Source organism: Macrosteles quadrilineatus, unplaced genomic scaffold (genome assembly GCF_028750875.1).
Source record: "Macrosteles quadrilineatus isolate MER2022 unplaced genomic scaffold, UCM_ALF_1.0 Scaffold_4__1_contigs__length_99947679, whole genome shotgun sequence".
Taxonomy (NCBI): Eukaryota; Metazoa; Arthropoda; class Insecta; order Hemiptera; family Cicadellidae; genus Macrosteles; species Macrosteles quadrilineatus.
Genome location: NW_026542597.1, coordinates 91,205,308 through 91,227,300, shown reverse-complemented (window position 1 = coordinate 91,227,300; position 21,993 = coordinate 91,205,308). Strand labels below are relative to the sequence as shown.

The window sequence follows — 21,993 nt, the reverse complement described above, 5'->3', positions numbered from 1 at the left end:
GTATTTGTCAGTTATTCATATTAGAAATACTTTATTCCTACCACAATCAACAACGGCATAGCTAGTCTAGTGGTTAGAGGACTAAATTCATGTCTTGGAGGCTCTAATTCGAATCCTGCCAAACACCATTGATTTATTATCTATATGATTGCATGGAGCCCGCTTATCTAAAAAAAGAGAGATTTAATCTCTCAGGTAGGTTTTAGAACTCCTTACACTAAAAGCCATATTAAAAAATCATTAAATTAAATTTGGCATATTATGTAAAAAATGTGTTCTCTCTTGAAATTGCCATTACTGTAGTATGATAAAACAAAGGGCCATTAAATGCAAACCAAAATGCACTCTGAGTTTCTTAAAACTGTGTATCGTCTTGTTACTCCATTATGATCCGTGAGTGTATGTCCCTGAATAATCCATAGAAAACAATTAGCATAAACTTGGTTGTTTTTTCAGAGTTGATAACAACAACGTACAAAAAAAACCACCTCCAGAGAAGTTTGGAGTAAGAAAAGTTCCCGTTCAGATAATAGGTAAGTTTTCAAATTGTTCTGAAAATTGTGACTGTTTTATTCTGTGTGGTATGTTTTGTTATAAATGACTTAATATGTTTTGTGGTGAGAACCTAATGTAATGTGTATTTGAAAAGTGTTGTCTACTTTGTGTTTTGTGAAACAAACTACAATCTGTTGTGTTTGTTACCCAGGAATTGAGAATAAACCGTTCCATCTGCTCTTCGTAGACAAAAAGCCAGCAATCGTGGCCTTGGAGTTCCTAAGTCAGTTTGTACAGGGCAGACCTCACACAAATGTGAAAGTGCTCGAATTGGACGAGTCTATAAAATTCTTCACCATAAATCAAACAAGTCATCCTGAAATACTCGCTGAATTGAACAAGTAAGTTGAAGAAAACTAATGAAACGTCAAGTAAAAGTTAATGATCGAATAGAAATGGCAAGTACCTAAACCTCAACTTAAAAAAGCTACATGTGACGTTTTTGCCATACTACCCTAAACTAACCCACCAATAAATACCCCTACCGTAGCAAACCTACAGACTAAGTGAATTTCAATATTTCCATTAACAGAAAGTAAATAAAAGAAACGTCTTAAACACTTAAAACATATATTTACGCTTATACTGTTACTCACAAGACGGTAAATATACAAAAACGATGGTAAGTGACGATGGTACATTCGCCTATTGGGTCTGATGATGATTGGAGTGTCCAATCGAAATCGATCACCACTTACCATCGTTTTTGTATATTTACCGTCTTGTGAGTAACAGTATAAGCGTAAATATATGTTTTAAGTGTTATAAGACGTTTCTTTTATTTACTTTCCGTAAATTTAATAACACGTACAATGCTGATCAAGAAGTTATTCCATTAACAAGTCATTATTATTCCCCAGTCAAATGTCATTAGATTTAATGAGTGCTTATGTTTGTTGCTAAAAGGAAAAGTAAAGTGAATACTTTTTTTACATTATTTGGTGTTTGAAATTCTCATCGCATTTCATTTGAATTTGCTTTTTCAGACTTGACGGATTTTTTGGAGAAGTTGAAAGGAAGGCTATTCTAAAAATGAATAAAGTACTCGTATTGAATTTAGCCGACATTCCAAAATGTTTGGGAGTTTTAAACAAGAGGAATGAGCCTCTTTTTCGTGATATCAAGGTAATTATGAATTGAAGCTAAGATAGTTTATAAATAAGTATAATTCAAACCCTAGAGCACAATACTTCCCTTAATCGTGTTCATAGCTCTCGGGTTTCTCCGGTCTTCCAGGAAAGTACCCAATATTTCAGTTGGGTCTGGAGCGTCTCCATGAAATTGTATTATGTGTTCCTATTTTTTGTAACTTACAGTATTGTAAATTTGTTTACTTTAATCCAAGGATATTATAAATCATCTAAACAACGCTATGTTTTTCTGCTAATTAGTGTAACTGTAAATAGTGTAAACGCTCAATTCCGAGTGAACTTTTCAGTGTATCATGTTTAATTAACTTTTCTAACCTTGGTAATTAATAGAGATTACTTTTTATCTGAAATGAATTTTTTTTAGAAAAACGGACATCTGAGCCAAATATCTTGTTTCATCCCGCACATGATCTAAAATCCTGTTTTTGTGACAAAAATCCTGCGTACAGAAACACTGATAGCTAAGCACTCTTAAAAATAACTCAAATCAAATCTCAATCAAAATATAGATTAAATCAAAATACCCGCCATTTTGCTAGGCGAGAGAGATCTACCTCGGGTTTGTGCCATTGTATTTCTCTTGACAAACCCTTCAAAATGAGGGGTCACTCAATAGGGATTGCTATTTTAAAAAATAAGTCACCCTTACCATCAACCCTGTTGGGGGGGTTGAAAACTATTTTTGATGTTAACGATTGCGGAACCTTTGTTCATAATCAATGTCATAAACATATAATTTATATATCTATTTCGGTTTTAAAAATGCAGATTTGTTTCCATACTTAATTTGCACCCTGTATATTGCAGTTAGTGTTGTGTTTAGAAATATTTTTTCCCTGAGATTTTTTCGTGAAACAGCCGGTCTAGGAGCCATTCTATCAGTGTCTATGATACATTTATTTGCAAATGCTAAGATTATTTTAAATTTGACTGCCCTATACAGAAAGACTATATTGTTTTTGGGATTTAAGCAGTCCCATGCAATCGTGTATTTGAGCTTGCAAGATTTTAGTGTGCCCTTAACCAATGTGTGTGTGTGTGTCTCACTTATAATATGTGGTTTAGACAAGACTCCTGTAGCTATTGTAGCCCCTTCCTAGACTAGTCTTGGTCTTAGGCTCCCAAATTCCAAATTTGTTACGTTATTCTGATTATAGATTTAACAATAATTTGTATAGGTATGGTCCTGAAGTTCCCTGTATTAAAAGTGTTGCAATTAATTATTAAATATTCCTGTTTCTTGTGTTTTTTTAATCAGTTTATTTAACATGTGATGTTATAGATAATATTTCAAATGTTGTGACGATGTGTGTTTGTTTCAGAGACTGATTGACGAATGTTCAAAGCTTTGATCAACCTTTCTCTCACAAGGCAACGTACTCAAAGTTAGTTTTAGGTAAAAACTTATAACTTATCATATTTTATACTTCAGTACCCTTCTCGTTGTAAATTTGTAGTACAGTAGAACTCAAATTATACAAACTCCAAATATCCGAATTGTTTATAGAAAGAATGAAAAAAACATAAAAGCACGTCATTAAAGAAGGCAGAATCCATGATTGTGGCAAAATCTTGCACGTCTACTGCGGTCTTGTGGACATCATCATTGTCTCTTGTGGTTATGGAAATATCATAATAGCTTTTTCTCTCGTAGTCATGAAAATTATAATTGTCCTCCACGGTTAAGGCAAACACGTGAATTTTTCGATTATGAAATTTTTGCAGATATTTTCTGTGATTACAGTTACTATTTACTAATTACAAGCTTGGTTCGACTCTGCCTATTTTCTTTAAAATACCCCAAATTCAGGTGAAAATACAATTTTATGTATTTTTTATTATGCGAATGTCCCATTGATTAGGATTATTAGAGTTCAACTGTACTGTAATTTAATGTATACTTTTGGATGAAATGTATTTGAAAAAAAAACTAATGTATTAATGATTTAAAAACCTTACCAACACCATTTTCTTAATTACCTGATCTTGCTGTTTCAAACTCATTCTTGTTTAATGTTTATACAGCCCTACTGATTCATGTTGAATTTCACAAAAAATAGGCATCAATTACTCAAGATATCGTGTCATATAATATTTTTATCTATATATACTGTACAAAAAACGTTCCCGGGCGTCTAGGTTTTACCATTCCAACCTACAATAATAGCTTCTTCCCTATATTTTTTGTAATATGTGTTGTTTTTTCTGCCCTAATTTATTTATGTTTTGAAAGGAAATGGTACAAACCCTGGTCTTGTTTCTATCTTACATATATTTAACTAAAACCCTATATGGGAAAAGCATCATTGTGAACTTCTATGGATTTATCTAGGTGTTAGGTCTACGGGTGATGACTAAGAATAAATTATAATAATATATTGTGTTCTTACCATCTATGCAACCAGTAGCGACGGTAAGAAAAAAATATATTATTGTATCTTCACACAATCTGCCACACTGAAGAATTATAAGAATAAGTTGTGTAAGAGTTAAGTTAGAGGCTAGCATTTTTTATGCGTAGCAGCTATCCATCTTTGAGGTAAACTACTATTTGAAGAGGGTCGTTCACGTTGTCTTAGGCTATATTGAGGTGGGGGTGACAAAGGTATGTGGAGTCTTGTAGGAAGTTCTGAATGTTGTTGCTCAGGGGTGACTGATACATGTGATATTTTTTACCATCTGTAGATTTGTCTGGGCCACTTTTACATGATAATAACTGGTGTCCAGGTTGGGCTGATTTCTATTCCGTGATCCCTGTTGAAGTTGAATTTGTGTTTCTTTATTTCTATGAACTAATACTTATCTTTCAAATTAATTGTTGGAGGTAGTAATGATTTTTGAGCTCTTCTAATCTATGAAGTGTTAAAGCACCGTGGAGGTGTCTGTTAGTGTGTGCGTGGATTTTCTATAAACAGCGTGGCTGTGTACACTAACGTCTAAGAAGGGAATACGGCCTTCAAATTCCATTGTGAATTAAATGTTTTTGTGTAAGGAATTCAGGTGAGAAAAAATATCTGCAGTGAATCTAAGCCATGAAGCCATATGACGAAGGTGTCATCCATGTAGTGAAGGAGTAGTTTATGCTTAAGCTCGAAGGATTCTAACAATTAACAAAATAGAATGTTCTACTAAACTCCACATACTTTCATCACCCCCACCTCCAATCCTATAACAACGTGCATGACACTCTTTAGTTGAATAGTAGGTTTTTTCCGAAGATGGATAGTTGATACGCATCCAAAACGTCAGCCTCTAGTTTTACTCTAAGGTCATCACCCGAGAACTAGATTTAACATTCTATGGATTTAGTTACGGAGTTACAACTATGTATTAACACGTTCGCGGCGGCATGGGAGCGATCGCTCCCACACGGAACCCTAATGCCATCCTGGTGGGTGCGTCCGCTCCCAAGCTGCAATGCAGTACGAAATGATTTATTTTTAAGCCAGGATTAGAGCTAGAAACTTGAAACCTCGCACAGCACTGCTCAATAGTATACTGTATTTTGTTGTGGTGTAGGTTGGTAGTAAATTTCCCCGAAAATCCCCCTCTAGCAATCTCAAAATTCTACTTTTTGTCCCGCCTTTTTCCCTCCATTTGGCAATACAATTCCAATGGGACCGGCTAAGTTACAAGTAGTGCTGCTATCTGTTAGTGTTTAGCGAACTACGTCGACTCTCGTCTTAAAGCAGGACATCCACGCACGTTATTTGCTTTTCGTCAGACCGAAATTGGAAAGCCAGTCACACGCGGCAATCGGGTTTGTTTGACGCTGCGGGCTGCACCGCACTGGGGATACGCCCGCCATTTGATGTGACGCCGCAAACATGTTAAGATTGTTGGCAGCATGTATCACTAACTATTTCAGTAAATTACTAATAATAAACTGATTTTGTTCCAGATTATGACAGCCTCTGACCACAGTGCCAATTGTATGTACTTAAGTGCCTTAGTATGTAAAAACGTTCAAAAATGCCAAATCGTATAGAGCAACAATTGAAACTGTTGCAAATGGAAATAGTCCGACATATTTTTATATCATGTTGTTGCCTTCATAAAGTTGAGTCACCAAGTATTAAAGGGTTTTTAGGAATAATAATTTAAGTCATTTTGTACTATTTTGTATCTTTAGTAACATGTAAGTTGTGTAAAAAAAAGTTGTTTGAACTTTATCTCACCGATATTAAGTTTCTCTTTGTGAATAAATATCTATAGTTCCTCTACTTTGTTAGATATAAGTTTCTTGTTTGACATTAAGTTTAAAGTGTTCATTTTCATTAGATGTTTACATGTTTCAAGTCATTTGCTTTTAAGTTTATGTAATTATATAAATAAATACATTACTATTTGTTGACGGTGTTAATGATGTTAATGAGTGTGTGAATGATGTGTTAATGATGTTACTTGGCCATATTCAACCTATTTAGCCAATTGTCAAAGTATGTGGGCTTTAAATTTAAATCCCAATTTGCTTTGAATAATCTGGCATCGGCATGGAAATATTAATTGAAAAACGTAAAATGATTGTAAATAATCTCAAACAAGGTACCCATTTGTTCACTTCACATTGGTTCCGCCTCAAACAAGGGTTAAAAATATCAAAATGACCTAATGGTCTATACTGTCGATGAACTAAAATAATATCATCTTAAATAACTTGTATGCATCCATAAGCCGTATCACACGAAGCCAGTCGGCGGGAAGATTGTGCCTCAGGTAAATCGAAGTACACTAAAACAGTTAACCCCCTCATATCCTGTCTACATACTGGCCTCGAGTAAACGGCTATGTTAGTGCATGTTTAAAATGTTCATTAGCAAGTAAATGGCTGAATCTTCTAAGCCATGTTCAAGATGACGGTAAAAACCTATCATCTACCAAGGCACGTTTGAAATTGAGGTTTTAAAGAAAGAAGTCATGTGGATTTACTTCAGATTGCTCGATCGGCGGTGTTTGCCTCACATACATACATTAGTCGCTGTTATATGTTGTTAACTTTGTCCGTTGCTATGTCAACAAAGAAAGGTAGATAGCAAATAGCTTGAAGAAACTATACTTCCAAAACCAAAACTTAATTTTTTTGTAATGTTGGTAGCCCTGTAAATCAAAAAGATCTAATGGCAACATATGTAAAATAGCATATTTAAACGTATTGTTAAGATAACAACTTTCCAATTTACACCTACTGTCTATTTCTTTTTGTATTTAAGTGTTTGTAATAAACCAAAAACTAAATTTTCCCATTTAAAGTGCATGTTACTTTCCAAAGCCTAAAACTAAAAAAAAATGTAGGCCTATTGTTTAGTAATGCAGTTAACATGCATTTTATAGGGGAAAATTTAGTTTTTCTTTTTAATTTTCTTTCGGCCGTAAAAGTATGTGTACGGGTCTGCCTCTCACCCTGTATATCAGTTTTCAAAATTTGATGTTTGTAGTTAGCCAATTTTGCACTATTAAGAATAAGTAAAGTGGTTTTTGAACGAATCCATTCATTGTGATTGTGACATAACTGATAGCTCAGACTTTTTTCATTCTTTAGGCAAGAGTCCAAAACTAAGGTGTTTAAACAAGAGAAAGTCCACTGTAATTAACTGTGTCAAACACAGGAACTAATTATCAGAATACATGTCACGATCAACATTAATATATTTCTGAGACGAGTATAATACAATATTAAAATACAATATGGCTGGTGGTGTTGTGTAACCACCTATAAAAATACAATATGAGTAAAACATACAAAAATAAACTTAAATGTAGCTTGTACTTAAGATTAACGTTGATGTGGTATCACAAATGGTATTCAAGTTCAACTACAGTTCAAGATCCGTTGCTTTGACTAGATGTGGCCGTTTTGAGAGCTATGCTTCTCTGATTGTTTCGGTGTGAAGTAAAGCGAGTCGAGCCACGCACAAGTGATGTCCTCAACTATCGTACGATCTGGTAGACTCTGGGCCATACCGTACAGCGCCATCTACAAAATAACATTGTATTCGTTTTTTATCCTGTTAAGTAAAATTTAGAAGTTTCATTTGTAAAAAAATACGAGTAGTAACTCGGCTCTTTCAGGGTGCCCACAAATATTGGGGGGGGGGGGGGTCAATTTTCAAGACCCTAACAATGGGAGGTCAGAAGAGACCAAGATGAAAAAATCTGGAATGTAATAAGTAAACTTTTGAAATTTCTCTCATTATGGACATTCGTTAGTAGAATCAGAACCTATTATAAATGTAGCAATTTTTACCGTATGGAAACCAAACCCGCCTACTACTTATAATGATAATATATTCATGTTTCATTGAAGTAAATTGTTCAAAGAAGTTTTTTCCCACTGGTCTTAGTCAGTAGCAACACAGAGAAAAAAGGTACTAAGGAAAATCGCTTATGAGACGATCATGTGCTTTCAGCGTTTCAGCACTAGGATGTTGTGTCAGAAATATAATTGCGACGACCAAGGAAGAGCCCGAACGGCAAGCACTCTACGGAAATTCTTATCGCTCAACGCACATGATCTTCCTCCTCTGTTGTAATATATGAGGGCGAGGAAGGTGGTGTTGGACTTTGCCCTAGACACCACTCAAGCGTACCATTTAGCGTTTCCTCTGTACCTTCTCTGTCGTAGAACTAGCAAAGCTACACAAGGCATGTAATGGTAATAATAGTACTGTGATCGAGATCAAAATGGCAATTTACTTTGTGATAATGCTATAACCTGAAGATTTCTTATCTTCTGAAGAATAAGCTGACCACATATCGGATAAAATAAATCACACTTATATGAAAAGAACTATTAGAATAGGAACTCTATAATTTCAAGATAATTTTTTCCACTGAAGCTACCTATCAGAAAAATAAATGACTTGCACAAAAAAATTCTCTAAATTTTTCACTTTAAAATATCAATCATTGCCTCAAAACAAAATTCATAAACATTTGCCCTCTCACCTCTCCTCCTTTGGTCAACTCTTGAAGATCAGTTGATGTCATAATTTGTTGCACTCCTAGCTTGACGTCCTCCACGAAGCGATCAATGACACCATCCACAGTGTGCATGACGGTCACTGTCATGTGGATGCTGTTGAGAAAACACACAAAAGTCGTAGAGAAATAAATAACTTCTTGATCAGTACTGTACGTGTTATCTACGGAAAGTAAATAAAAGATACGTCCAATAACACTCAAAAATATATTTACGATTTTACAGCTAACTCACAAGATGGTAAAGTTTAGTAATGATTGATTTTGATTGGGCACTCCATTCATCGATACCCAATAGATGAATGTTTTCTTAGGGGAATCTCAGCCAAGTTGTAAATATGGAACTTTTCAGAGCAAAATGCCACTATCAAAATCGATCACCAGTTACAATCTATGTATATTTACCGTCTTGTGAGTTAACAGTTTAAGCGTAAATAGGCTATAAGTGTTATTAGACATATCTTTTATATCTGTAAGTAGAGAAATTTCAATGTCAATTAATAATATTATCTTAATTCTAGGGATATTTCACTCTATAGTTCAAATTAGTAGTAAAAACCAAATATTTAATATACCAAGTCTCAAGAAAATTGAAAAGATGGATTTAATCTCAAAAGGCATAAAAATAGTTAACCTGCAGTTTGCCTGCGCTATCTAAACCTATGGACTTTTATTAAGTAGTAAAAGTAGGTAATGTATGAACGTTTAAATTCTATACTTAAAAGACATTTTTATTTCCGTTTTCCAGACGGAAGTGACATGATTGCATGAGATAAATCATGACATTGTTGAGACTCTGGCAAGTACAGTTTTGAAAATGTTTTGTAAAGTTAAGAATTGTTTCAAAGTAAAGAAAATTAACAATACAAATAAAATTTCACAGCAGGACCTACAATATAGGCCTAATATCTACAAATTGCATTTGGATTTGGATTTCATTTTTTTTATCTTTGGTTTTGTCTATTACAAATCATAAGCAACAATATGTTCTAGCGAATTCCCTTCAAAACCTCAACCAACAAGAGGTTGGCTGCCTCTTTTAACCTTGCATTTGCCCGTCCAAATACACGAACTGCCCGTGTGTGGAACGTATCCAGCAAAGCAAAGGGTGAGCCGGTACAGTACAGGGGTGAACTGTACTGATTAAATGTTCGGCAGTGACCAGGATCCGAACCCACGACATCGCTGCCTTGGGCCCGAAGGCCGTGACACTACCGACTTACCATTACTGTGAGCACGTACGTTTTACGTTTTAGTTAAGTAAAAACTTGGAAACACTTACCCAGGCGGAAACTGCAGTGAATTTATATTCCACTGCTTGGATTTAAGAATTTCTGCCAATTTGTAAATATGGAACTTTTCAGAGCGAAATGCCACAACTGACGTTGCAGGAGTACCGAATAATGTCAGTTCTTCAATCTCTCGCAACCTGGAAATTAAAAAAAAACTAATAGCACTTTCACATACTGTTTTAGTGACATTTAGAAAAAACAAATTAACTTATACATGTAATTGAATAGCTGAATGGTTGGTAATAGGGCTAGCATAACAATTTTGTAGACCAATGAGAAAAATCAGCTGCCTTTTGATGGTTCAAAACAGAACCAAGCTTTCCTTGAGCAATGGCTTTTGATAATGATGCTGGTTAAAGAAACATCTGATTTTAGTAACGAAACTACACATATCATCCCCTCCTTTCTACATTCACTAGGCGTATTCATATTCAGCTAAAAATATGAGCGCAAAGTACATCACAATCTTAGAGAAGTAATCATCGATAGGTCATTTCTTGTAAGATATATAAGATATATAAGAGTACGATTGTAGTCCAAGAGTGGCTTGTTTGAATCTTACAGTTGATTCCTAGCAAAAACCTCGGTACTCAAATATTCTAGGTAGAATTAAATCTGTCTTAAATTGAAAAAGCTCCCGAGTGTTTTCAAATGTCCCTTGAACTGCTGTGGGATAAAATTTAAAGGAAAATGTGATGAAGTAACTCACTTCTTTTCAAGATGTCTCGATGTAGAGATGACTTTCTTCGTGGCGTCTTTGTAGCCCTCCAATCCAAAATGCATCATTGAGGCCCATGTAACTGCTATTGTGCCTAGAACAAATAAAAACTATTGTAAAAAATTAAATATCTTGAATTTGTTTTTGAAAAACAGCTGATTACCCAAACAAAATTTTTATTTGCTTCACTCCGCAAGTGATAACTCAACAAAACAAAATAAATCCAAAGTCCTTGTTGGAGGCACAGGACGGTAACAAAATTACTACAACTATACTCTGTTCAGAAAATTTAAGCGGTTTTAGGAGAAGAAATCTAAATCTATCTCCCCCACTTGACCCTAACTTTAAAATACCCCCGCCGCAGCAAACCTGCAGACTAAGCGAATTTCCATTAACCTGATTGGATTTACACTAAAATGCCTCCATAAAAATAGCACATTTATTTCCTACTAGCTGTGTACCCGTTCTACGCACGGGGATCTTATAATATTCAGTTGAAACCTTCTTATATAAAGAACAGCAGTTGGTTTGCATATTTTAAGATATGCTGGCCAAACTATTATACATAGCTTCATTTTATGTTGTTTTTTGTTGTTCCGGATCGGTATGACAATCAATAAAAGGTTAAATTACCTCTGTGTCTGCCGGTCGATCCTATAACGGTAGGCTTACTTTTATTTTTACTATCTGATCTCGTTTGCATGGCTCAATCACGTCCTGGTTGAAGTTCGTTCGCTACGCTCACTCACCTGTATGTTGGAGCTCGTTCGCTGCGCTCACTTTCCTTCAGGTTAGCTCGTTCGCTACGCTCACTTGCCTTCAGGTTAGCTCGTTCGCTACGCTCACTCGCCTCCAGGTTGCAAATTAGCTGTTGTCATAAATGTAAAAGAAATAATAGTGCTAGTGCTGCACCCTGTTGGTAATCCTTGTAACTTTAATGCTATTGAACATCACAGAACAGAACCAACTTGTTTAATTGAAACAGCTGTTAAGATTCAATAATTTCATTTCTCATAAGGTTAACATGGGCTTCCAGAAATTCCACGTCAAAAATCGACAAAAACTTGATTTTCAAGGGTTTACTGTTAAATATCTAACTGTCTCATATTCGATGAAATACGTCTAAAACCATCTCATATATGTATAGTATTTGGAAAATAAGTTTCAGGCGGGACAGTGCTATAGTTATTGAGGAGTAGTTGTAATAAAGTGCGTATTTTAGCGTTACCAAGAGAATGACAGATAGACAGACAGACAGACAGACAGACAGACAGACAGACAGAAATTGAGATAAGGTTTGATTCGGTTTCTCTGACCTATGAAATGTAAAAATAACCAAAAAGTTCATTATTCTAAGCAATGTACAGACAAAACTCTAATTTTATTTATATAGATTTAAATAGAATTAGTTTAACGAGTACTTAGGTTTGCTGCAACAGGGAGGGTAAAAAAGATTTTTTTTATAAAATGATAATAGTTTAGTAAGAAATAAAAATATTTTCCAAAATCGATCAAAATATGTTTATAAACAAGCAAACTACAACAGTTGACTTATTCTCCATAAGAATAACATGGGAATTTTAAAATTACAATTTTTTTGAATTTTCTCCATAACAATTAGGCGCATAATAACGCTTCAATATACTAAATTATTTGTTTTTTTAAGCTCTACAAAATGGTTTCAAAAGAAATTGTGAAATTTTTGTGTTTTTAGGGTAAAAAATGGGAAAACCCTATTTTTACCCCATAAAACCCCCCATAAACCCCCGTTCCCATAGTCCGATCATGCTGGTTCGCGAACTCATTCAAGTTTATCCCGCCTTACACCTTCAAACCAAATTTTATCAAAATTGGACAAAAATTACTCAAGTTATCGTGCGGATGGACACATATATCTATATATATATATATATATATATATATATATATATATATATATATATATATATATCTCTATATATAGATATATAAAAATTTGAACGAATGGTGTTTTTGGCCTCTGGGGACATCAAAATGAAAAAGTAAATCGGTCCCGGGCTTAGGTCTTACCATGAGACCTACGGTAATAGCTACTTCCCTATAGGGAAATTCGCTAAAAAAAAAACAATAGCTCAACAGCTGAGGTTTAAATAACTTCTATCAGCTGCAACATATTTCCACGACAAATTTAGAGAAAAGCATTTACTATGGGAATGAAACTTTATAATAAACTGCCTAACCCTATGCAAAGTTACACCCTCAACCCAATACAATTTTCAGAGAAGGTGAAAAGCTTGTTGATTAGAAAGGCCTATTACAAAGTTAACGACTTTTTGAATGATTCTGAAAAGTGATATGATAGCCTTGGATGCCTACTTACCATAGCTTTGACTGAACAAAAATCCACTTTAAAACATTGATAGTTAAATGTTTTATATTGTTATTTAAATTAAGACCATGTTAAGTAGTTGTAAGCTTAGTTTTATCCTTTGTTATAATTACTGTTAAATTTCCCCTTTGGTATATTCAACTGTTGAATTTTAGTAGTATTTATAAAACATAGTCTATTTTTTGTTAACGATTTAAAAATGTATTTAACCTAGAAGGAAAGATAGACTTTTATAAGGACGATTTGATTTATGACAAAACACCTGTACATACATCATGTATCATTCTGTATGTTTTGTGCCAATAAATTTCATTCATATAAATTAAGCAAAAAAAGTAGTAGAGGCACTTCCCCTATAACCACCTAAACCTGTGAAGGGACCAAATACAAATTAAAACTTAAAAATAATATATTAAATAAAGATAAAATATTTCAAAAGTACGGAGATATTACCAAAGTAATCAAGTGTATTAATTTTGCAATAACTGGTTCTTTAAGAAAGATTTTGTTAGATAGTGAGCTTAAGTTTCAAGCTTTTAGATAGTGTAAATCAATTTACAATTGATTCCTTGATGAATCTCCCTTATGGATAACATAATCCAACACAAAAAGATGTTATGAGTACCAGAATAATAGTTGGTGTTACATCATCTAAAACTATGTACATCTTAACACCATATCTCTTGACTTAACTCCAGAGTAAATACTCAAACACCACTAGACTTAATTATTTATTTGAAAAGGTTTTAAAACATGAGAGTACCACCACTATCACTTGATAAAAACACTGTTCAGAATCATAATACGTTGTTATAATATCCACATAATAAAAGGCTCATAGTTACTTTGGTGAAAACAATAGTACCCTTGAGTAGCTTTTTAGGGTTCTCAAATATATAATATATAAACTCCTTGGAAAACCTAGTAAAATTTTTTAATCATGAAAGATCTAATCCCTAAATTAACTTTCAATTTTTTAAGAAAACCTCAAGCTGTTAACTAGATAATATTATTTTACCCAACAATTTTGCTAAGACCGTGAAATTATGTTTTTAATTTCATCAAGACCAACAGAAGATGTTCTAGATTTCACTGTGACCGTAAAAGCTGTTCGCGACTTCTCCGCAATATAGGGGAGATCATAGGCCTATAAAATATTATACATAAGCAAATTGCAGGGTTACAAGTTACAATTACATTTGTTCAAATCAAGACTTCCTAAATCAACGCAACTTTGTCGTAGATGCCCTAAAAGTAACCAGTTGCTCTTGACAACTAACCAGTTGCCAACTATGATTGTGGGGCGGGGGGGGGGGGGGGGGTTGTTTTGATTTATCTGCTGTTCGCATCAGAGTCTAACTTTTGTTATCTTTTTTATAAATTTTATCACTCATTTCACACATTTTTCATTCATTATTACTGTTATCTATTTCTAGTCTGTTATTGTTATCACTATTACTCGTTTCCGTATTGCATCTATCCAACTGTCAGTGTTGTTGCCAATTATTATTGTTAAACTAGTTATAGATTATTTATCGCCAAGCATGTTATATATTTTATTAGTTATTGTTTCCTATAGTTATAGTCTGTTATTCGCTGAGCATGTTACTTAATTATTATGATTACCAAGTTAATTCAACTTTCACTCTTCAATTGTCACAACTGCATGTCATTTTCATTGAACATGTTTTTCATCTTTTCATTTTAATCTTTGCATGTATCACTGATGTATCTGTACAACATTTATCAGCATGTAATAAGCATCTTGTCGCATGTATCACGATGTAAAACGATTGTAAAAATGGTGTTTGCCGTAAAAATAAATAAATGATGGAAAGTGTGTTGCGTTAGGGAAATCTAGATGAACTTACCACCGGGTCTGGACCCGTTGACAGTGGGTGACCCGTATACTCCACCGGGCCAGTCTGTAGTCACTGTGTATTGGTAACTACGGTACTTCTCATCACAATACAACACCACTGAGGATCCCTTCGGTGTGTACCCATACTGCAACATCACAGCAAACCACAAATAAACACACCATCAACAATTTGGACCCACTTGTTAGCGGAACGCCGGTGATCGTTTAGGAAAGACAATGTCACTTAATTGAGTTATTTACTAAATGTAACTTGAGGAACTCTTTTTATTACAATACAAGTATTTAGGTTTAACTCTGAGAACTGCCTGAACAAATAAAAAAATTACAATCCAATAGAGTATAGTTTATTTAGAATAGAATAAAGAGTTTTAGCTACCTATTTTAAACATGAGAAGATAAGAGTCCATGAGCACTGTGATACACAAAAAAGGTCAAATAAACAACACAATGATAATCCCTCTTAAAATATATGATATTTTTTAGTATAGACTGACGAGACATTTATTTAATCTGTTCTACTATCCAGCCATAATCTCAAATTTTCACCAATCCACTATCAGAACAAGTCCTTCACTAGGAAAAATATCTTTGTGATGTGTTACCTTTTTATGTATCTATAAGACTCTCCCTGGATTCTCATCTTCTCAAGCTTAACTCAACCCCTTTCCAAAAAAGTTTCATCATCAATAGACTTTCCCTTGAAATATGAAAATCCAAAACAAGATCAAATTAGTTCTGTTAAGTTCAACCTTTACTGAATTTCAAACACAAACTCAACACTTTTTTTCCAAATCCTACCTTAGGAGGAAGCTAAAAGGATGATACACTATAACAGAGTAGGTAATTATAGGCCTACCTTGTGAGTATCGGCAGATATACTGACGATGCCGTCAACAGCAAAGTCGAAGGGAGCAACGGGATACCCAACTGACGGCATGAAAGCTGTGAGGAAGCCACCGAGACAGCAGTCTGAGTGGACGGGAATGTTGTATTTGCGTCCGAGGGCAGCGATCGCCTCCATGTCGTCCGATGTTCCATACGGGTAGTTCGGCACCGAGCCCACCAACTACACAGAAGCAGGTTATGATGTATGGCTGTGAAATATAAAATATATTGTTTCATCTTGGTCAAGATTCATTGGAGCAAGTGCAACAAAAATACTTAAAATTTTGAATACCAAACACAATTTTGAGTTTTGAGTACTTAATTAATGAGCTAGGCTATATCTAATTACCTTACCTCATAACTATGACACAGGTAACTAATACCTATGAGGTTTTACTACAATGTATCCTCATTGAAACTTACAGCACATCTACAAACAACCTAGAATTGGCCTACAAAGGCCTGCAGTGTAAATTAAAACTAACCATAACCGTATTCTTAGAAATTGCTTTTTCCATCTGTTTGATGTCCACAGTGCATGTTTTCGGGTCGACAGGTACATAAGTGATCTTCATGTCCAGGTACTGAGCTGCCTTGTCGAAGGCGGGGTGAGCTGTCTTCGGCAACACAATCTCTCCTCGCCTAATCCCTCTCTCGTGGTAGGCAAAGTCCCTTAACGCCTTGCAAGCCATCAGAATCGACTCTGTACCCCCACTGGTCATCTGTAATGAAACTACTGCATTAGGGTGACTTGATTAGTAAAATAACACTAGTGAGAACGTCCTCAGTATTTCAAGCTAGAAAAAGAATGAATCTTGATATACTCACAGTCCCACAGGAGTTTGGTCCGCCATGGAACAGCTGGGCGGTGATCCTAACCACCTCGGCTTCCATCTTGTTTATGCCTGGGAACACGTCTGGATGGAGAGGGTTTGTGTACGACGTCTGACCGTAAACCTTGGACACTAGGTCCAACAACGGTTGGCTCTGGAAGTACACTGCGCCAGACACGAACCCGTGCTTCCAGTCAAACTCACCTGCATAGCAAGAGGAACTTACAACGTAGAATTCACAATTGGTACAAATAAAGTATAGGTGCATGGAAAAAGCGCTACAGAACTTCGAGCTAGTAAATGTAGATTAGGTTAGGTATATTTATATCACACCGAAACCCGTGTTCACATATACAGCCTATGGGAAGTCAAAAATGAGTGAAGGATGAATGAAAACCCCGTTTAATTGCTGACTTAGATCAGATGGTTGAGCCAGGATAATCGTAATAATCAAGAAAAGCTAGGTTGAGTTTTGAACCACCAAAGAGCTTTTGACTTTTCTCAGGATCGAACTGGCAACCTTCTGAATACTTGGCGAGCACAATATCAACTCAGCGACCCATCTATTACGTTTTCAGCATAGATAAACATTGGAAATATATAGATTGTACTATAAAACTCAAGGTGGAAAGAGTAGGCTACATATTATAGAACTCAAGGTTGGAAACACTACGTCATAAAACATCTGGTAGGAAATTTATACAAGTAGCACTCTCAAAAAGATACACTTATTATTACATTTATTTTACCATTGTTTATCGATATTTACAATACTTTTCATGGATGTGATCCAGTTAAGTCAGTTTTAGATGGTTTGTTGGTTTAAGCGAGAGTTCATAACTATTTAACTACCACAGTTTAACAGTGACTCATAGATCAACTCTGGCAATTTAATATTTAATTAAACATGTGTTAGTTAACCTTCACCAGTTGTCATATGTGTAGGCTAAATACGATTGAATAAAATTGCAATAGCAATTCTGTAAAGAGAATGATCAATTTAGGATTAGAATACATTGAAAATGCAACACAAAACACGTGAAAATTGTAAACTCCAGTATGCAGTTAAAAATTATTAATTCCATTGTGCCAGATTGCATTGTAAATGTACTTACCGTTGCCATTTTAAGACATTAAGTGCAGCTTAAACATACAACAAACTTTTGTAAGCAGAGGTTATAAGTTGTGAAGATATTTTGTGCTACCCTTACCATTAAAAACAATACAAAATAATATTTAGGCTTAACAATTCGGTGGAATCAAGAAAGGTTATTTTGTGCTTAGTAAGGTAAAGCAGATAACTGGAAATATATCTCAGACGACAAGACAAACTTAGTCCTACCTAAATGGAAAGCAGTTCACTCTGGTACAAGAAACACAAAAATTAGAATATATCACTGTAACTAGCAGAATTTACAAAATTATTGTAGTTTTAAAGCCAAGAAGAGGTGTGTGTCTTTATGTCCAACGGTGGCCTGGGAGTCTAAAAGAGGAGAGGCAATTCAATAATCTAGTTTTTGTGAATAGTGTAAATTTTTTGTCTTCTTGTACCATAGCGAACAGCATTGGTAACTGATACTAAACCCATTTTAAATCAATCATGCCCTACGCTCCCCCTATGGAGGTTTAATCTATGATGAACGGCTAGCACTGCTAAAGGAAAACTAATCCTCTCGGTTATCAAAAATTAGAGCTTATTAAACCTGAGATTCTATCAAGAACTTCTTGTTTGAGTAAAAGTTAGCTTTTTTGTCAAAACACATGAAAAAGAAAAAAATGAAATGTCAATTTTGAGAGGAACATTGATCTTGAGAAACAATCAAGCAAACAAGAACTACACCACATCGTAACAGTGAAAACCCCTCGGTACAAATTAACTTACCCAATTCTACGCACTTTTCTACACATCTAAGCACCTCTTCATCCTTGGCACCTTTGTCCGGAAGACAAAGGACGAATGGAATGTCCTTTACACGCTTCTCAGCGTCCTCCATAAATTTGTCCGATATTTTCTCAATTTCTGCTTTCAACTTATTTCTTACTGCAGGAACCTTTCTCAAAAGTTTGAAAAATGCTTTTTTGGCACGAACATGGACGCCTGAAAAGACACACAGTTGTAAGTTATAGTAGAGTTGGTAAATAAGACTGGTAAATCTCAAACAGTGCTTGATTTGACAGAAATGCTTTTATCTCTTTTCTTCTAAAGCCTCAGAAGAATGTGATGTCCATTAGATGATTATTTTAGTATTAAAAACTACGTTGGACTCTATTCAGTAGGTATTTATAGTAATTTGGTTTAAATTTAAATTAAGAACAAAAATGCTTACTTTCTTCTTGAAAAACAAACTGCCAGAACCAAACAGCTGCCAGCACCGATGTTGTAGTGATTGTTACGATTTCCCAAGGTTCTCTCTGGCCTGCACAGCTGTTGATAAATACTTTTAGAGCGGAAACTGGTTTGCCAACAATGTCCATTTTATCTGCAAACATAGTGGTTGATAAGTCAGACTACAATAGTTGATTATGAATGTAATAAAGTAGATCTGTATGTCTTCAATTAATTTTGCTAACTTATAAGACTTAGGCCTAACTACTTACCCGTTCTCATACTCTAAACACTCACCGTACCAGGGAGTGGGTGTATAAAGCCTAGATTTTTTAGATTTTTATAATAGTGACCAATTTTGCCCAGTCACTCTTCAAGAATGTTTTAAATCAACGAATCAAGAATCAAATGTTTATTTCCAGTTCTCTACGTAGAGATCTGGTGTCCATGCTTAATAGGCTACTAATTGGACAAATAATTAAGTTTCATAAATCCAACAAGTTCCAGCATTTAACTTAATCAAAATTGACTCATTCATTTAACTTATTAATTTGTCTGTCTCTTGAAAAAACATGAAAATTTTTGTGCCTCGGGTCTAAGTCCTACCCAGTCTAAGAGCATATTCAGAAGGTAACTTAATATAGTTATCTTGAGGTTAGATAAAATGTCTAGGTTCAACTGTTTGTACAGGCCTACTAATAGGCTATAGGTAATGTTACCTAGCACCAGCAGGGATACCCCAACCTATTTCATGAATGTTGATACTCTAGGCCTGTAACTTATTGATTTCCCTGGCGGCCAAAGTTTTCCTCTAAATGAGAAGTTATAGGCCTAAACAGGCTACAGATGAATAGCCTATAAGTTAGGCTTTGTCAGAATTATTAGCGAGTGCTCTACTGTCTTAGAATTGAATTGCTGACCAACTCAAATTTGACTCGCTAATCCTATAAGTTAGGAATAAATAGGTTATAGTTGTTTTAACATGAAAATTGTTGGAAGAGCTAACTTAATTTCATATATTTAAGTTACAATACACTGAGAGATCCCAGATGTATTTAACTGTAGCCAACTCAAATTATGGGTACACAGTTTCTGAACTGGGCTACGCTAATATTTGTTGAAACTATCGATTTGATTATTAAACCTTCATGCGATTTTTTCCCAATCAGCAAGTTTCGTTGGTTAGGTTATGATAATTTAATTATATATTAGATATAGGCCTACAGTATTTTTAAATATAGATTATTTACCATCAAGATTTTCAATTTGATAGTTTCAATCAATATTAGCGTAGCCCAGTTAAGAAACAGTACCCCAAATTATAATGATAGGCCCTACGGTACGAAGATATATTTCAACCCATCTCTTTTAGAAGGTAACATCTTAACACTTATTAGGCTATAACATTCTAATTTCATTTTTAAGAGTTGTTAGCCTCCGGATTACGTTTGAATATTTATAATGGTTTAAATACCTGCTTTCTTTTCTTTTTTCCAGTCCCATATTGTATATGGCACGCTCCTGTGGGGTCACTCCCCGCATGCTCAGAAAGTACTGCTCCATCAAAAAAAGGCTATCCGAATAATATGTCAGGTTCATTATCTGGAGCATTGTAGGCATTTGTTCGCTGAACTTCGTATTATGACCGTTGTAAATGTATATATTTATCAATCTTTGTTAGCTATTAAGGACATGGAAGAAGATCTGGTTTGTAACAAGGATGTCCACTCATATTTTACAAGAAATAGAAACAATGTACATTTAAGTAGCAATAGATTGAGTAAAACTAATAACTGTTTTCCTGTTACAGGCAAAAAGTTTTACAATGTTCTCCCGGAAAGTTTACGGTCATTGCCGAAGTCAAAATTTACAAAAATTGTAAAAGATTGGCTTGAAACGAATCCTTTTTATGAAACTAAAGAATTTTTTGATGCTCTGAAGGCTGGCCATTGTTTTTAGTTTGTATTTTTATTTTTACACTCAGGTATGTGTCACAATTTTCATTTTCTTTTGTTTGCCATAACTGCATGGTTTGCTGTTTTGTTTGCTGTGAAGATTAATTAACCATTTTTTATTTCAGCATGGTTGTAATGATGAACATTTCATTATTTATATGCATTGGTTTGTTTTATTTTAGAATAGTTTGACGTTACCTATTGTATTTATTTACTTAATGGTATAATAAATCTCTTGAATCTCTTGAATTCAGAAGCAGCATATTGGATTAGGCCTACTGAATGCAGGTATTTAAACCATTATAAATATAACATTCTGAAAGAAGTAGAAGCCTATGTAAGTTAGCTATGAAGTCACTAATCATAAGTGGACATAGGCCTAATAATTTCGTTGATAATCAAACAAAATTATTTTTTAGTTAGAGCAGTTTTTACTTACATGAGTTAAGTTAACTGTTGGGGTTGTTCAGTAGATACAATGACTAGACTATAACCTTAACAATGGCTCAAAATTCAAGACGAAATCCACATAAAGTGCACCATTGTATTGTTTCTGACAATTTAGAACAAAAAGCCAGTTGTAGATAACAAACTAACACAATGCATGAATCAATGAATAAACAGTTTTTTACTTCGAATATCAATCAAATTCAGGGTTATGTTGGTGAAGTCAACAGAAGTGATGTTGATGTAGCTTGAACTTGGTTGGATTGGATTGGAATGAATGGCAATGGAATGGAACAATGGAAGGAACTGCAACTTCTTGGAATAATGATCAGCTGTGCTGTCCGTGTCTGTACTGTACAGTTAGTAAAAACACATGATTTTATTTGTCAGCTGCTCAGCTCCCTCCAGCTGTAAATATTTTTGTCCTTAGTCAGATGTGACTCAGTTGTGACAACCTTGCTTTTCTACATTGACCTTCCACATTTATCATTAGTCAAAGGCCATCAGAAGATTGTTCAATTCTATAATTAATTTATGTTCTTGTTTGTTCCATAACTTCAAAAAAATCATTTCAGTTTACAATTAAGGTACCGGTAGTGTTGT

General features: G+C 34.6%; 2 protein-coding genes across 4 annotated transcripts in view; one reads left to right on the top strand and one right to left on the bottom strand.

The window, feature by feature from the left end:
* The window catches only part of LOC128991818 (uncharacterized), a 39,535-nt gene extending 33,478 nt beyond the window's left edge, over nucleotides 1–6,057 (top strand). For all 3 annotated transcript variants that reach the window (XM_054415019.1, XM_054415018.1, XM_054415017.1), the window contains 5 exons: nucleotides 457–533; nucleotides 707–896; nucleotides 1,542–1,680; nucleotides 3,029–3,102; nucleotides 5,608–6,057. In XM_054415019.1, coding sequence (XP_054270994.1) covers nucleotides 457–533; nucleotides 707–896; nucleotides 1,542–1,680; nucleotides 3,029–3,058 — 436 coding nt within the window. In that variant the 3' untranslated portion in view covers nucleotides 3,059–3,102; nucleotides 5,608–6,057. The remainder of the gene's footprint in view (nucleotides 1–456; nucleotides 534–706; nucleotides 897–1,541; nucleotides 1,681–3,028; nucleotides 3,103–5,607) is intronic.
* Nucleotides 6,058–7,334: 1,277 nt separating this feature from the next.
* Nucleotides 7,335–21,643, bottom strand: LOC128993406 (sphingosine-1-phosphate lyase-like). Its single transcript, XM_054417296.1, has 11 exons — nucleotides 21,383–21,643; nucleotides 18,990–19,142; nucleotides 18,545–18,760; nucleotides 16,658–16,866; nucleotides 16,315–16,551; nucleotides 15,801–16,010; nucleotides 14,934–15,069; nucleotides 10,686–10,788; nucleotides 9,967–10,113; nucleotides 8,652–8,781; nucleotides 7,335–7,680 (listed from the first exon to the last, which is right to left on the bottom strand). The coding sequence occupies exons 2-11, from the start codon at nucleotides 19,135–19,137 to the stop codon at nucleotides 7,546–7,548; spliced, it is 1,671 nt and encodes a 556-aa protein (XP_054273271.1). The 5' UTR covers nucleotides 19,138–19,142; nucleotides 21,383–21,643; the 3' UTR covers nucleotides 7,335–7,545.
* Nucleotides 21,644–21,993: the final 350 nt, after the last annotated feature.

Bases quoted from the DNA above. Each gene is read 5' to 3' on its own strand.
- LOC128993406 (XM_054417296.1), bottom strand. From the start codon at position 19,137: ATGGACATTGTTGGCAAACCAGTTTCCGCTCTAAAAGTATTTATCAAC. The intron at 15,070-15,800 runs GTAGGCCTATAA...GTGATGTTGCAG, and splicing joins TATCTGCCGATACTCACAAG to TATGGGTACACACCGAAGGG. The intron at 8,782-9,966 runs GTAAGTGTTTCC...TTTTCTCAACAG, and splicing joins TCACTGCAGTTTCCGCCTGG to CATCCACATGACAGTGACCG.